Genomic DNA, 17,715 nt, shown 5'->3' with positions numbered 1-17,715 from the left:
GATGAAACAACACCGGTCCCCCTACTCCCGGGGAAGTAAAAATCACCCCAAACCGGGAAACATCGTGTTTAAAATTCCTTTGCATTTCCTTTTAATTTTTCTATTTGCCTATTCTTGCATTTATCATCATCGGGTACTATTTCCTACCCACTTCTGGAGGTTTTAACGAGGCCCAACATCTTAAAAAAATTATTCATTTTTCTTTTCTCATAAATACTACCTCAACCGATGACACAAACTACGCACGGTTATCCCCCGGAACCGATCAACCCCGAGGCCTTTGAACACGGATATCCACAAAAAATGTTAAACCAAGACGACCCACAAAGGGTATGTTACAAATGATCCACTAGAAAGACCCAAAGTCACAAAAACGGCATAAAATGGCCCAAACAGCCCCATAAAAACAAACAAAGTCAGGAAAACGGCTTAGAGAAAACAGCCTAAATGGCCCCATCACAAAGTAAGCAAAGTAACGGCCTAGATGGCCCCATCGCAAATAAGACAAGTCTTAAAATCGGCCTTCAAACTGACAAATATCAAAAAAAGGAAATCTACTCTAAATCGACGATTTGGCCATCTTGCACAGTCTTGAACGCCCCCATCATGGACACATCCGCACACAGCGCAAGAACCAAAGCCTGGGCCCTCATCGCCTCCTCGGTAGCAGAAATCGCCCCCTTCACGTCCGCCAGCAACTCCTCCTTCTGCTTCTTTAAGCTTGCCACCTCAGCTCTTAAAGCATCAACCCTGGCAAGGAGAACGGCAGCTTGAGACTAAGCATCTGAGGCCCACTTACGCTCGCCCCCAGCTGGGACAAAAGCAAAGTTTTGACCTCGGATAAATGGAGCAGCTCGGCCTCTGCATCCTCGGCGTCCTTGATGGCCTTCAGTCTAGCTGTCTCCGCCACTTCCAATTTTTCCTTCAGCTTGCCGACGTCAGAGAGTCTGCTTAAGGTTGATATAGAGGAGTGGAAGGAGAAGCATCCGAACTTGACTCCTGATCCAGGCGGCCTTCAACCTCACCAAAGTACTCAAGCCGCCAGCCATTTGAACTGAAAGAACCAAAGGAAAAACGTAAGTCACAAGCCCGAGAAAATAAAGAAACACAAAGGAAGAGTTACACACCGATATAAGTCTGGCACGTCGCCAGATCCCCCATAATGTCCCGAGGGTTCAATGGACACTCCCCAAAGACATGCCATAGGACATCAGTGATATCCTTATTCTCCGGGGACAACCCTTCATAAGTAACCCACGTCAGATACGACACCCCGGCACCAAAATTTCAATACATCGCAAAGCAACGCTCCCCCTCTATAGTCAACCAAAAGGGATGGTGTCCCCCAGCTGGGCACACCTTGAAGTACTCTCGCTTAAATCTGCAAAAAGAGTCCTCGAACAAACTGAATATGCGCCGGTTAGGCTGGGCCCTAAACGGCACATATCCCTTCTTGTGCTTCCCCTCCTTGGTTGGCAGGGTGCACAAGAAAAAGAATAAAAAGACATCAAATGAAGTTGGGAGCTCCAAATACTCGCATACGAGCTCGAAAGTCCGAATGGCTGCCCAGCTGTTTGGATGTAATTGAGACGGCACCATGGAACACCAATTCAGCAGCGGCTAAACAAAATTAGAGAAAGGAAATCGCATGCCGAGTCGAGTAAACATCGACTCATATACCTATATCCAATCCGGCACGGTGGGGGAGTCATGGTTTATGTAACAAACCCTCTCGTCAATCTCGGAGAGCGCGAGATCATACTGATGCTCGGCGTCGCCGCCTCCGCAAATCGCCCGTGATCGCGGAGTCACTGGAGATCGGCCTCCGTCATCTGAGGCAGCGTCCCCCAAAAGTCGGAAGTCACCTAGTAATACGTCGAGGGGACGCCACCGGATGGGACTACTGGAGCACCAACACCCTCACTCCTCCGCCGTGACATACCTAAAAAAAAGAGTGGAGCACCACCATCAACCCACCAGAACCATACGGTGGAAAATCACAAAACACCAAAATCTACCATCTACTACTAGCTAAAGCCACACCCAAGAACAGTGGTGCTCATCCCCACTAGTAGCTCGCTACTCCTACCCAAAACACAATCCCAGCACGAAGAATGTGGAAACGCAAAATCAAGTAGAAAGCAAAGCAATTGAATAAAGAAAGAGGAAAAACACCAACCTGATGAATATTGAAGCAAAGCCAAAAATGCAAAGGCACATGACAAATGCACGAACGATCCAAAAAAATTCAAAGCCACTGAGAGAAGAATGTGAAACGGCTCTAATAAAGAGATAAACCCAGAAGCGAGGGAAATAAAAAGAAGAAGTGAAAGCAGTTACCAAACATTTTTTAAAAAAATGAAGAGACAAAAGGCAAAAATAGAGGAAAAGACCAAAATGCTCCCTCACATTTAATGCCATTATGACATCTTAGGAAACTCGACTGACAGGCTCCCCTTCGAAAAGAATTATGGGTACATGATAAGATGCCCAAACTGACCAAAGATCCGAACCGGTCTCCCACGTTGTAAACCGTAAAGTAGCCAGGAAACTCTCGCGGCTCCCAACCTCGACTGACGAATCCGGATTACGAGCCCGAGCACCAAGCACACTCACTCTTGCTGATGGACCTGGTCCCCGGATCCCTCATTGGAACGGCCTCTAGACCGGCTACTCAGGCTTGAGCCCCTTCTTTTTTTTAGTGAGCCCAAAACCCTAATAAAGCCACAATGGCTAGAAAAATCTTCCAGCGATGAGACCGACCTTGCTCATTTTCTTGCTGCGGGGGCAACTGTTATGGACCCGATCCTCGGGACCCGCACCGGAACGACCTTCGACCCGGATACCCGAGGTCGGCCCCCTTTTTCCTCTAGAAATCCCAAAAACGGACTCACATCCTCTAACCAATATTTGAATTTAAGTACCTCCCTTATCTTAGCCAGTTAAGATAAGATGAGATAATTACCACCAACTATATAAAAAGGGAGCCAGAGGCCCCCTCAGGTACGTCATTCATTCTACACACCTTATACCTCTCAGATTCATTTTGAATTGAGCATCGAAGTGTCTTTACAGGTACCATCCCCCGCCACTCCAAGAAGACGACCAAGCAACCGTCTCGACTTGCAAGTCCCCAATCCATCTTACAACCCGTATCAAAAACGTTTAGTACAAGTAACAGTAAAGTATGAAAAATTACTCAAATCAAAGCTACCTTAACTTTTCCTTAAATTAATAGTATGGTTGAGAATTCCTCATTTATTTAAAATCATTTGAACAGCCACGCCAACAAACTAGTGTGTTGATATACCAAAAAAGGTATAATTATATATAGCAAATAGTAAGCAGTGGCAGTGTAATCCTTAAGATCGTAACGTTTACGGGAAATTTGTCATGCAATGTGTTGGAAAATTCAATTTTTGCTGCATCATCATTGCAAATATCTAAGTCCTTTCATCCAAAATACAAAAGAAAACCAAACAAATTAAATCTGATTGTTAGAATGCTTTTATTTATTTATGTATTAATATTCTAATGAAGGCTGAATGCACAAGATATATATATAAAGTGATAAAGTGGAGAAAGTTTATGCTGTATATATTGTATATAAATCAAGCTGATGATTAGGGTGAAGCCGCTTTAGGTAGATATATAATGCTCAAAATTTTCTTCTTTAACTAATTATAATAATAACTTGTTGTGGGTATATATATATATATGCTGAAAATCATCAATAATGAAAAGAACTTGTTGCGGGTAATACTAGTTTACTGTTCCATAGCTCACAAATGGTTCTTTGTTCTTTGGCTTGTAATATTAGTTTAGTTTACTACATCATCTATTTTTTATTTGTAGGTGTTCATTTGTGTTTTTTATTTTGTAGGATAGTGGTAAAAACAATTTCGCTTGCAATGAATGATACATAAAGTTTTTATATCTTGTAATGAAGTACAAGAAGTAGATGTTATGACTTTGATTAGGAATTTTAATTCATGTATTAGAAATTCATGAGTAGTTGTTATGACTTTGATTTTTGGTATTTTATTAGAGCATGTTGTTATGTGATCACACACTTATTTTAGTGACAACTTTATAAAAGTTGGATTACTTAATTTAAAATTATTGGTCATTGACTAAATTATAAAATTATCTACGAATTTATGTAAGGTTTTATTTATGAAGATTAAAAAGAATAATTAGGTTACTGACCATCTTTTACGTGGCCATATCTTTGTCTATTGCCACGCTTTTTAAACGTAGCCATATCTTTATCTATTGCCACGCTTCTAAAGCGTGGCCTTATCCTCCACATACGGTCACGCTTTAAAAGCGTGGTCATATCTCCCACTTAAATCCACGCTTTTAAAAGTGGCAATTTGTAAAAAGCGTGGTGATAGGCTCAAAAAACGTGGCGATAGAGCAACCGCCACTCTTTCAGACGTAACCCTTTCAAAAGCGTAGCAGTAGCTCAAAAAGCGTGGCAAAAAACTATTGCCACACTTTTTTTCAACTTTTCGTCACGCTTTAAAAACGTGGCAATAGAGTTGTTTTCTTGTAGTGATACTTGATAACTACGACATCATTCAATTCTTGTTTAGGGATTGAAACTTTTCTATTTTCATCTCTTTTTTTCAAATGCTCCCTTAAATGAGATGTTGGTAGGTTTAACATGCTTTTAGATTCTGGCTTAAGATAGAAAAATCAACCAAGGTTAACATATGTTGCTAGCTCAAGTATAGGAAAATAAAACCAAAAAAAAAAAAAAAAAAATTCGTATATGGAAAATTAATGAACTAGACTAGGTCATTCGATTAGATTAATTAGGTATTGAGCAATTGTTTGATCTGATTTAATGTAAAAACGGATTACGAAAAGTCAGTCAAAAACCGAAAAAGCTAATGAATTGGTTGTGTTTTTTTTTTTTTTTTTAGAAAAATCAGTTTAAAAAATATATTTTATATATATATATTTTTATTTTATCACATTTTATTTAAGATTGGTTGAATTTCAATTAAACATTTAAATCCTTAAAACATGTTATATTATACTTGAGCTTACCCAACAATTAGGAGGAGCAAGGAAAGAACCCACAAGCAGCATTGATATTTCTTGAATTTAGGTTTTTTAATAGATAGCGGAGAATTTGCTGACGATGAGAGAGCGTATTGTTGCTTAACCCATGCCGATTGGGGGCGGATCAAGAACACGAATCCCAGAAGAAACCCTGAAAGGAAGCCTCCAATATGAGCAAAATTGTCCACATGTGGCAGAAGCCCCATTGCTAGATTTATAACAATCACAAACACAAGGGTCAACACAGCTCCTATCTGCACATATCAAATAAGGATCCAAATTTAATTAATTATATAAACTGAAAATGTTATTGAAAAATTTAAGTATTCAAACTTATCCGGTTATCCTCATCAACTTTTCTCTTTTCATATTCATTTTTCATTTACTATTTTTTCGCACTTTTCCTCTGTTTATTTTCATTTTACATGGGAATTACTGGAAAAGAAAATATCACCTGATTTTTTTGACAAAATAATAGAATTTTAAAAAATTGGTACATATTTGAAAGAAAAATAAATTGTTTTCATTTTAAAGGGTAAACACCTAAATAAAATGTTTGGATTTTAATATTATATGTTTATTCTGAATTAAATTCGGTTACATACATGTTTTATGTAAATTGTTATAAACTACAATGATTTAGTAATAAACGTGTACATTACTACATTATATTATTTTAATATTTTTGTATATCGTATTTTGGTGCAATGATTTATATAATGTGCACTCTCATGGCTAAATCGTTGTGGCTTGTAACAATTTGCATAAGACATATGTAAACAAATTTAATTAAGAACCAACATATAATATTAGAGACCAAACATTTTATTTTAAGTGTTTCATTCCATAATATATATGTATAGTAAGCACCTTCTTATCATATATAGACCAATTAGTAATGAGTTCTGAGAGCATGCCACCCAGCAAGCCAAAAAGTGCACCAGAAGCACCAACTGCAATGTTTTGTTGAATAAAAAGTGAAGAGACCAAACTACCCCCGAATCCAGAAATGACATATAGCAACCCAATGAGCACTGCAAATATACAGATACATTCAACCATGCTAGCATTAGAAATGAGTTTGGAGCAAAACTGTCAAATAAATATAATAATTCCTTCTATATCAGAAAGGAAATCAAAATAATCTTTGATGGAATTTTGATCATTGATGACACATATCACTGCTCAAATCAGATTTTGGATGTCATTATTTAAAATTTTTACTAAGCATATCATAATTAGTAAAAAATTGTCTTATATTTAAATGAGGATGTCTGATTTTTATCGCTAATATGAGAATTATTTTAATAGATGATATATTAATTTTTTAAAGTATTTTTGGAGTTTAAAAATATATCTTGATCTTAGTAGAATATATCAATATTTAACCTACTTAAATACTTCACTTCTTATAAAAGAAATACAAAAATTATTTAAAAAAATAATCCTAGAGAATACCATGTTTATCAATTCATTCTAATTAAGTCATAGACATCTGAATAAGATACATTTTTTTTTAAAACTGCAGGTGTAACCTTCTTACTCTTAGATTTAGTTTGGCAAAATTTTTAGTTTTTTAAAGTAATTTATAAAAGATAATTTTTTAAAAGTTATAATATTTATATTTAATAAATTAAATTAAAAATAATTTTCAATAAATACAAATAGCAATAATATAATTACATTTAGTAAAATAGATTTTAAAATTTAAAAATATTATTATAATAGATATAAATGTGTTGAGTTTGGAAAACTTGTATCAAATTAGATGATTAAACATTATTAAATATTGATTAGAAAATTAAATTATTATTGGCGTCCAATTGTTTGGTTGATATATTTGTTAGTGTGCAGGAAGAAAATAAAATTGTTCCTTGGCCCAAGTGATGAAAGCCTAGCTTGGTTACTAAATATATTTAGCCTAATAATAATTGATCACTTCAAGTGACTGAATATTAAAAGAGAAAGAGGATCCAAAGAGACCCATATCATAAGCCCACTAAACAATATTGAATGATCAAAAGAAGGAATCCAAAGGTTCTCAAAGTAAGCCACGGTTACCTACTACATGGTGGAATGGAATTCAAAATTCAAATTGATTAATTGCATGCATAGGTAATCGAAACTCAAAATTAAATTGGGTTTAATATTACATTAAAAGTTTTGTCTCTTCTCTCTCTCCTCTCTCTTGCTTCAATCACATCACTCATTCAAATAAGAAGAAAGAAGAAAAACAGTGGCTGAACAATTAAAAGGAAGAAAATCAAATTGGCCCAAAACTTTAGAAACTCATTCGGTGATCACAAGAAAAGGGGTTCAATTTGCAAAAGTCTTCATGTCTTGGTAATTGGAACTAGAAATTAAATTGAGTTTAATTTCCTTCAAAGCTTCCACCAAAAGCTTCACCATTCTTTCTCTTCTCTCTCCTCTCTCTTGTCTTTCGATCACATCCATAAGAGGAAAAAGAAGATTGAAGTTATCAGAAGAAAAAGTAAAATAACAGAGAAGCCTATGAAAAAAAGGTTATGAAGAAGGAAGATCTGAAGTAAGGCCTAGCAAGATTTTTGCCATTGAAGGCAAGATTTGAAGAAAAGCTTTAAGATTTTTCATACCAAAAAAAGAAAGTATCTGCCTCTATCAAAGAGGAAGATCTCAGTTGCAAAAGTTCATTTCCATTTTTGTTCATCAAAGAAAGAAGGTAGCCACCGAGCTACACGTAGGAAGAAGCAAATATGGAAAGCAAGAAGCTGTCTTGGGTCACAGGTTCATCAAGGGTCGAAGTTCTTTCTTGGAGTCAAAGTCAAGATCAAGGGTTCAGATTGAAAAAGGTTAATGAAAAGGGTTGAGAGAGGTATATGCATGTTGGTTTTTGGTTTTTCCTCTCTCTTCTCTTTGTCCGAACCGCGGTTGTTTGTTGGATAAGATGTTGCTGGGTTGGTTGAACTGGTTTCAACCTTGGAAGCTTCCCCTTCTATATTAAGGGTGAACGGCCAAGAGTTGGAATTAAGGAGAAAAAGTGAAAGCACAAAGTTCTCATAGCTACCCAAGCTTCCTGAGTTCTTCTACTCCTTCAATGAGTTTCATTTTAGTTTCTTTTTCTTAGTATTGTTTGTCTGAGTCTCATGGTAAAAGGCAAATATGGTGAGGTTTGTAAGAAAAAGACAGTGATCAATATTAGAGAAAAAGCCATAGATGTCTCAGAGTTTCTTTGTACATTTGTTTGTTGTGTTTCATGTTCCTGTGGGATTTTCTTGCAAGTTGGGTTAGCACTTTGCGGTTGAAAGCTTGGTAAGAGTCCAAGTCAAGTTCAAATTTGGGGATAGAATATGGATTTGTCCCAAATAGGATTGAGTAGATCCTAAGGAAGAATTGGTGTTTGTAATTTGATGATTATAGTGAAATTCCGTCACTGTTGTGATGGAGACTGAATGTAGCCTGCATTGCACTTAGCAGCTGAACCAGGATATATTGGGTGTGATTCTCTCTTTCTCTTCTACTCCTATTTTGTTTCTGTTGCGTTGGAGACAAAAATGAAAAATATCTCCTAACCCGTTACGAGACAAAAAGAATATGTCTCTTGACTTGTTATAAGACAAAAGCAGAAATATCTCTTGAAGTTTCTTTGAAAAAACAGAAATTAATATTCAGCAAAAAATGAGCTAAAATTCAACACTCCATTCTCTTAGCCACTGATTACCATCAAAATGTATGAGCTAAATTTAAAAATTAATTAATATATGGAGTTATTTAGACTTTTTAATTTTGATAAACATAATCTAATATTGAAAAGTTTTATCTTAAATACTTTTAAAAATACATTTATTTTTTAAAAAATACAAATATAAACACATAATAATTGTTTTTATTTACCAAATACAAAAATAAAAATTTTGTTCTTTTGCACTTTTTTAGAAAGCTTTACAAAGTGTTAGTCACTAACTTGAGTAAGTTCATTTTACTTAACTAATCAAATTATATTGTGGTGATTCAAAAATGTTATGTAAATAAAAATATCAGCCACCAAATCACTCAATACATATATGTTTTTTAATTCATTTTTAATTATTCACACGTACCAAACCCAAACTCTTGCTCAAGCCGAACTCCAATGATTATAATGCCAAACATATTTGCCAATAAGTGGAACACCCCTCCATGTAACCATATGCATGTGATGAGGCGCCAAACCTGCTTTCTGTAAACCACTTTTTGCACGTCCAAAGCCCCCATTTTATCTAGCCTGAAAATCAACTAGTAGTTTAGTCACAATATACAAATTATATCTTTTCTGAATATTTATCCCATATTTTTTCCAATAGCATTTCAATATCTCTCTATTTTATGTTTTGAAACACTACCAAACACAATTTTATAAAACTAAATGTTATTAGTCTATTCTCAAGTTATCTGTCATTTTATCTAATTACACATGTTAAAAAATCTAAAATCAAAACATGTTAAATTTACAAACTATTCTTATTTTAAAAATAAACATCTTAAATATGGAAAATACATCATGGTAATTTACATTAACTTGATATTAATTTAAGGTTATAATTGATAATTCAATAAAACATTTTGTATAAAACAAATAAGAATGACAATATTGTGAAAACAAAACAAATTAAAATGTCCCAAATAACAATAATTTGATTTAAGACAAGTGTTAGAGAGCCAATTTTTTTCCAATAAACGTTAATTAATTTTTTTAAAATTATTATATTTATCTCAAATTCAAATTCAAGACCCTAAATAATAAACTCTTAATTGAGTTAATTCTAAATTCTAAATTTTGAAAAATGAAAGAAATTTTAGAGTTGAAAAAGAAAAAATTAATTAATATTAACTAACTAAAAGTTGATTCCTGTATTTTCTCTTAATTCAATTCAAAGCAGATCAAGTATTCAAAAGAACAAATCAAAGAAGCATGACCGAAAGCTCACGTGAATCTGGAAGGCCCAAGAAGGGGATTCTCATCCAAGGACTGAAAGCAGAAACGGCCAAGGAACCTGGCAATGCAGGAATATGAATTCTTGGGACAATTGTTGACATACATGGTGATGATGAACACAAACACATTTGCAATGACAAAGGTTGGTATCAACCAAGAAACCCATTTCATGAAATGCTTCACTTCCTTGTTTTCAACTGTAACTGCTTCTTTTGAAGGCATAGGTGGGTCTATCTCCACAGGGAGCACCATAGTCCTGCTCCTCCTAGAGTTTACACTTAGAGATGGTGGTGCCTCTTCCTCCATACACAATAATGAAACTCTTCAGTTAAAAAGAAATCCAAGTAATTGAACTACTATTCAGACCAATTATGATTGAACTCTAGACATAGCTTGCATTATAGCAAAATGGTAATAAGGCAATGAATGAACGAAGAAATTAAAGATGATTGATAATTTGTGAAGTCAAACGTTAATGGGCAACTTTTATCTTGTTGCACACTTTGTTAGAGCGGTTTTGTTGGGTTGTGGTTGGAGTTTTTCTTCGCTGAGAAATGAACAGAGCGTTTTCCAACATATATAACAATGTTTCATGCTATATGGTTGTTGGAACAAGTAAACAATGAACAAAATAATTAATAATTAATGGCATTGTTTTTAATCAAATTGACATTTGGATGCTTAAAGTTTAGAGACAAAAACAGAATCATTATCACTGGATTACATGACATATATAAGATACAGAGAAAGAGGTGAATTTTGAATGTGGTTGATTCCATGAATCCAGCCATAACAAACAAAAGTTTTGGGGGTACATGACGTAGAGGTAATTATTAATTTAGGGTAACTAGATTGGCTGAAATTTAAACCAGTATTTAATTAAAGAGATATGCTGTGTAAACAACTTCAATTTTTTTTTAACAACATCGGGTCTGACTTAACCAAAAGTGTTATTGAAAAAATATGTAGGATTGTCATTTTATTGTCTAAAAATTTAAATATTTTGTTTTTAGATGGTTCAGAACGAGTTCGACTCAAAAATGGGGAAAATAAAATCACCAATAAAACTACTTACTCTTTTCAACATTTTATCAAGAGTAGGATAGATATAGGGAAAATCTAACTAAATAAATAAAAAAGACCCAACATATATAATTAATCTACCAACATATCATCCCACACAAACCTACTCATTAAGATCATTTGTGCTCATTGAGTTTCTAGAAAAAAAAAAAATATATATATATATATATAATGTCTTTAATGTAATGTGTTTTTGCCCCATAATAATTGTTCATACCCTAATCCAAAAAATAAAGTTAGGCTTAAAAAGAATAGAGGCTCACTCAAGAGGTCAGGCTTCCTTCGTACCTATCCGACTTTTTAGAGGTTGGGTGTATGAACAGTTGTACCAAAACCTACATATCTGATCAAGTAACTACTTTTTAAGATATCTCCTATCCATCAAGAAGGGAGATCTCAACAACTTTCTTAGGAAAAGAAAATAGTTATCCACCATTAAAGGTGGAACTACTTTGAAAGGTGGCTATCCTATATGCTATAAATATACTAAACACCCTCAGATATATTCAGAACCCAATCTACTAAAAATCTGTCTAAAGCCTTTGTTAACTTAAACATCGGAGTCTCCTGTAGGTGCCACCCCCTACCACCTCACGAGGAACTCGGATAGTGGCACACCGGCATCAGCACAAGTCGGACGCTACCTCAGAAGGAGAGTCTGGCCCTCACGTTCAGGCCTACAACACCATTTCAGGTAACCCGGAACATTGGCGCCGTTGTCGGGGACCTGAAAGTCTACACCTCACCATGACGGACGAGCAATTTGAAGACGGACGCACCATATCCTAGTCCGAGCCAGAACCCTACAACGACGAATGAGCCCTTATTGTACCCCCGCGACAAGAAGGAACAAGCAATCCTAATGGGGAAGGAACATCGCGAAATCTTTACACCCGACAACTACAGTCGGAGGTACATTCACATGAGGACAAAAGAGCCTCCTCATCCTACAAGACACTGGGGCTCGTACACGGGCACTGTGGCCGATTGGAACAACTCGAGCAGGAGGTTAAACGATAGTGAGAAGCAGAAAAAGAATTACAAAAGAAGAACGACAACGAAGAGAGTTGAAAAAAAAGCTCTCAAAGTTAGAGGCCGACCTTCGAAGTCAGAGAAATTGGACGGATCAGGAGGAAAGTCCTCTCAGAGGGGAAGATCCGTTCATTGAAGAAATCATGCAAGCTAGGGTTCCCAGAAACTTTAAAAGTTCCGACATGGATCTCTATGATGGAATGATCGACCCGAGATATCACCTTAACAATTTTAAAAGTCAGATGTACCTGGCTGATGCGTCCAATGCAACTCGCTGCAAGGCCTTCCCAACAACACTGACCAAAGCGGCGATGAAGTGGTTTGATAACTTACCACCCAGATAGGTGAATTGCTTTGATGACCTGGCAAAGAAGTTTTTTACCCGATTTTTAGTCCAAAAGGATAAAGTAAAACATGCTCCAAGTCTCTTAGGGGTCAAACAAGAAGTCGGAAAAATACTCCGAGATTATATAGAAAGATTCAACAAAGCTTGCTTGAAAATACAAAACTTACCTCCTGAAGCAGTGATAATGAAGTAGGTTAACGGTCTTAAAGAAGGGACGTTTTTCCAATCTATATCCAAGTGACACCCGACTTCCTTGTATGAAGTACAGGAGCGGGAAGATAAGTATATCAACATAGAAGAGAACTCCAGACTCAGAAATCCAACCCCAAGGCCAAACCTGAGTTTCTCTTGTTGATAAGGGGAAGGAGAAGGAGACAAAGAAAAAGAGGAGTATAACTCGGAGAAGCCACGAAGGTACCATAACTACACCCACTCTGAGTTTCTCTTGTTGATATCTACAAGAGGATCTGTCACACTAAAAACTTCTACCTCCTCGTCCCATTAAACACAAAAAATCCGGAAGTCGGACAGAATATTGTGAATATCACAAGCTATACGACATTTTACCAATGACTGTTATAATCTGAAAAATGTTATAGAAAAGTTGGCCAGAGAAGGTCGGCTAGAGAGGTGCCTCGCTGAAAGATCAGACAACCTAGGAAAAAGGAAGAGAGGAAATGAAGATGGAAGTCGGCAAGATCAGCCACCACAAACTCCTAATAGGCACATACACAAGATAAACGGAGGATTTTCAGGAGGAGGAGTTAGTAAGTCCTCACGTAAAAGATATCTTAAGGAGGTATATCTGGACGATATGCTCGTCAAGACCCGAGACGACCTTGCACTTTTGACCGACTTGTCCAAGGTGTTCTTGATGCGTGAGTATCTTGTACCTATTTTTCCCTTATTTTCTAGTTAGTTTTAGTTAGAATTTATTAAGTTTTATACTATTTTAGTGCAAAAATTCTCTTTGGGTGCTACTTTGAGTTATTTTAGTGTTTTTATGATTTCAGGTGAAATTTGGAGTAAGTTGGCAGAGTTTTGTATGAAAAGGAGAAGAATTGAAGCAACCCTTTTGCGCCCAACTGGCATTTAGCGCTAAGCAATCCGAATTAAAGCCCACTCTTGGAGCATCTCTAGTTGGATTTAGCTTTTATTAGTTATGTTTTATTTTATATTTGTAATTTTTATTTACAAATAATATCTTTTAGTTATAGGATTTATTATTTTATTTAATTTTCAAATCAAATTAGGTTAGATATAAAAGGGAAAAGATTCACCCTTTAGGGACTCCTCTCTTCGGCACTTTTCAGAATCGTTGTTTTCTCTATAAGTCATGAGCCATTAAACCTCTTTGGTTAAGGTTAGGAGCTCTGTTTATTTCTATAGATTAAGACTATTATTCTTCTATTTTAATTAATGTATTGATTCAATTTCAAAGATTACTTTTATTCTTAATTTTATGAATCTGGGTGATACGAGAGTATGACCCTTATTCTAGATGCGTTCTTATGACCCTTAGGAGAGGTCCCTCACCTGAACACAGCTTAAAAGTAAATTCCTCCTAAATTACTAATTGCTTGAAATAATCTGGATACGTGACATATAATCCGTTTAACTTTGAATAATTAGGGTTTTTGTGGCCATAAACTAGATTTGAACTCAACCCTCTAATCAGAATCAAGTGACCAAGAGATTGGCGGTTGATGAAGATTAAAGGAGACTAAATTACTAAGAGATTAGGGTTTAGTCAATTACAGTTTGCCATGAAATGAATCTTACATGATTAAAATAGTTGGTAAGAAAACTTAATCTGGAAAAGTAAACATCTCCGATACCTTAACTGTTTTTTTATTGATTTTTACACCAAACTCATTATTTGCATTCTTGACTCTTGATTTATTGTTCAATGCTTTTGAAAACCCACAAAACTAACTTTTTTCTATTCGCCTGACTAAGCCAATCAGTTGACCATTGTTGCTCAGTTCCTCAGTCCTTGTGGGATAGACCCTCACTTACCTGAGGTATTATTTGGACGACCCGGTGCACTTGCCGATTCAGTTATGGATATTCTCAAAATACGCACCATTTCTCCACAATAAAAAAGCATGAGATGACATTGAATCCTTCAAAATGCACCTTTGCAGTAGAGGCCGGGAAGTTCTTAGACTTTATGCTCACTCAAAGAGGTATTGAGGCTAACTCAGATAAGTGCACATCCATATTAGAGATGAAAAGCCCGACTTGCCTCAAGGAAGTCCAACAACTAAAAGGAAGGTTGGCAACGTTGTCCAGGTTCCTAGTAGGATCAGCTCTGAAGTCTCTACCTTTGTTCTCAATACTTAAAAAAGGGAACCAATTTGAATGGACCCAGAAATGCGAACAAGTCTTCCAAAATTTTAAAACATTCTTAAGCCAACCCTCAATACTTACCGGACCTCTCCCAGGGGAGGAGCTTATCCTCTACCTAGTAGTAATAACTCGGACTATAGCTTCAGCCTTATTCCGAGAAGATGAACACACATAATAACCCATCTACTTTGTGAGCAAAGCCTTACATGGGGTAAAACTAAACTATCAAAAGATAGGAAAGTTCACATACGCCCTTATCATCACTTGTAGAAGGCTTTGACCTTATTTTTAAGCTCACATTATAAAGGCCCGAACTAATCAACCCATGAAACATATTCTACAGAAGACGGATTAGAGGCTATAAAGTGGGGGATTGCATCCATTCATAGGGACGCTCTCATAATTCACTTTTTATATTTTAGATGTAGTTTTTAGAGAGAGAGGTTCTCTCCTCTCTCTTAGGATTAGGATTTAGGATTTCTCTTAGTTTTAGGAGTAACTCTCGATCCAGGTTTAATATTCCTTTTACTTTTTATTTCTCTTTTACTTTCAGATACCTCATGCTTTTATTTGTATTTGATTTATGTTGCCCAATTGGCTTATGAAATTTTCCATGTTAGATTTTACTACTTTGAATGTATTTTATTCGAGGTATTCTCAGATTTAATTTTGCTTTGCTTTATTTATATTGATGCTTTTTAATTTAGATATTTTCTTCCTTTTGGCAAACTCATTGTTGATTGAAAATTGGATTTCTTCATTTCATTAATTCAAATTCCAATAACTCTAGTCTTTCCCAAACAAAGACTAGGACCTGAGGAATAAAAATTAATTCATCCACTTAACTTACCTTCATAGTTAGAGGTTAACAAAGTGGGAGAAAAATCCAATTCTCATTACAATTGATAAGGATAGGACCTCCAGTTCTAATACCTTGCCAAGAGTTTATTTTTATTTTTATTATTTTATTTTACTTGTCATATAACATATTCCCACCTTACTTCCAAAACCCCAATTTACAAACTCATAACCAATAATAAGAACATACTTCCTTGCAATTCCTTGAGAAGACGACCCGAGGTTTAAAATACTCGGTTATCAATTTTAAAGGGGTTTGTTACTTGTGACAACCAAAACGTTTGTATGAAAGGACTTTTGAAGGTTTAGAAACTATACTTGCAACGAGGATTTATCCGCAAATTTCTAGACCACGCAAAAGTTCTCTCATCAAAATGGCACCATTGCCGGGGAATTGCAAACGTATGCCTTATTATTGGTTATTGTAAATATTTTATTTTTGCTTGTTTGTTTGTTTTTATTTTTATTTTTGCTTTTTCTTAAGTTAAGAGGTTATTGGTTTTTATTTTAAAATTTTTATTTTATCTTATCTTATTTCAAAAATCAATTTTCAAAAATTTAAATTTAAAATTTTTTTTTCAAAATTCAAATTCAAAAATTTTCAAAATTCAAAATTCAAAATTCAAAATTTCAAATTTCAAATTTCAAAATTTAATTTTCAAATTCAAAATTTAAATAAACTTTTAATTTAAATTTATTTTTATTTTTATTTTTAATTTTTATTTACTACTATGAACTCTCACCCCTTTGGCTATGAGTCTGGTTACAATAATGTTGCAGGAAGAAGAAATTACAATGAGAACAGGCATCAAGGTTGGAACAATCAAAGATGGGAGGAGCCACAAGGATTTAATCAACCCTCATGGCAACAACCACCTCCAATGGACTATCAACAACCACCCCCATATGCCTATGAACCCTTTCCTCAACATGACTTTGGACCACCACACTCACAAGCCCCTTTCCGCCACTCACCTCCATATGACCCTAACCCTCATCCACCATACCAACCACCTTATGAACCAAATGAACCCTCCTATCTACCCCAAACCTCCATGGAGAAAGCACTTGCCGATCTAAACTCTACTATACAAGCTCTCTTCACCCAAATCAGACCACCAAATACCTTCAACAATCAACCCTCAAGCTCTAGTGCACTTTCTTGTCAACCACAGAATAATCTCTCCATCCCATCACCACCATCCATGGAAGAGCACCCACATCCATCAATCCAAGAGCAAGATGATCCCAATTATGCTATTGATATGGAACAGGAAAGAAGGAATCATCTTCGCGAATCCATACTTCATAAAGAGCTAGAGGAGGCCCTACGGGTAAGGGTAGGAGAGACCCTTGAAGATGAAAGAATAGTTGAAAGGAGTTGTCATGGAAAGAAAATCATCGAGGATGAGTACGATTTTATCCTTAAACAACTGGACAAGGCAGCAATTATTAAAAAGGAAGAAGTGGTTGCAGACTTAAGAGATGCTGTACCTCCATTGGAAAGTCCAGTCACAGAGCCTCTTTCCATGGTGTTTGATGTTGATGTTGAAGAGATCATGGTTGAAGACTTTGTAGAGGTTGATCAAGTGATGGAGATTAAAGAAGAAGAAGCACAACCTCCCATGCCCTTGGTGAGCAATGAAGAAGAGATTGAATTGGAAGAAAGCTACCAAGAGGAAGAGGTTGAAATTGAAGAAGCTTGCAAAGAGGTGGAAGTAGTCAAAGAGCACAAGGGAGTGGAGCTTGAAATCACCTTGCCAAAGTTGTTGGAAACCCCTCCCCCTAAGTTGCCATCATCCTTCACAACATTCAAGTGGGTAAAATTCATATCCCATAGCTTTCTAATCCCACTTGAATATGGGCTACTGGAGACGGATGGTCAACTTAGAACTCTTTGTGACATTAAGAGTAAGAGGAAGATGGCCAGTGGTAAGAATTGTCCTGCAAGGTTCATTATGGTTGGAAGCTTTAAGTTTAAACGCAAAGGTTGGTGTAGAGCTCAATTGAATGAGTCTAG

The 17,715-nt window shown here is 35.8% G+C and overlaps 1 protein-coding gene across 1 annotated transcript in view; it reads right to left on the bottom strand.

Moving 5' to 3' along the window:
- LOC112743230 (RHOMBOID-like protein 2) overlaps positions 1-10,573 on the bottom strand; it is a 29,213-nt gene extending 18,640 nt beyond the window's left edge. The window contains exons 1-4 of the mRNA XM_025792447.3: positions 10,017-10,573; positions 9,150-9,313; positions 5,944-6,107; positions 5,059-5,327 (exon numbers count right to left, since the gene is read on the bottom strand). Coding sequence (XP_025648232.1) covers positions 5,059-5,327; positions 5,944-6,107; positions 9,150-9,313; positions 10,017-10,330 — 911 coding nt within the window. The 5' untranslated portion in view covers positions 10,331-10,573. The remainder of the gene's footprint in view (positions 1-5,058; positions 5,328-5,943; positions 6,108-9,149; positions 9,314-10,016) is intronic.
- Between the last annotated feature and the right edge of the window lie 7,142 nt (positions 10,574-17,715).

This window comes from Arachis hypogaea, chromosome 14 (assembly GCF_003086295.3).
Source record: "Arachis hypogaea cultivar Tifrunner chromosome 14, arahy.Tifrunner.gnm2.J5K5, whole genome shotgun sequence".
Classification (NCBI taxonomy): Eukaryota; Viridiplantae; Streptophyta; class Magnoliopsida; order Fabales; family Fabaceae; genus Arachis; species Arachis hypogaea.
This window is presented reverse-complemented; position numbering and strand designations above follow the sequence as displayed.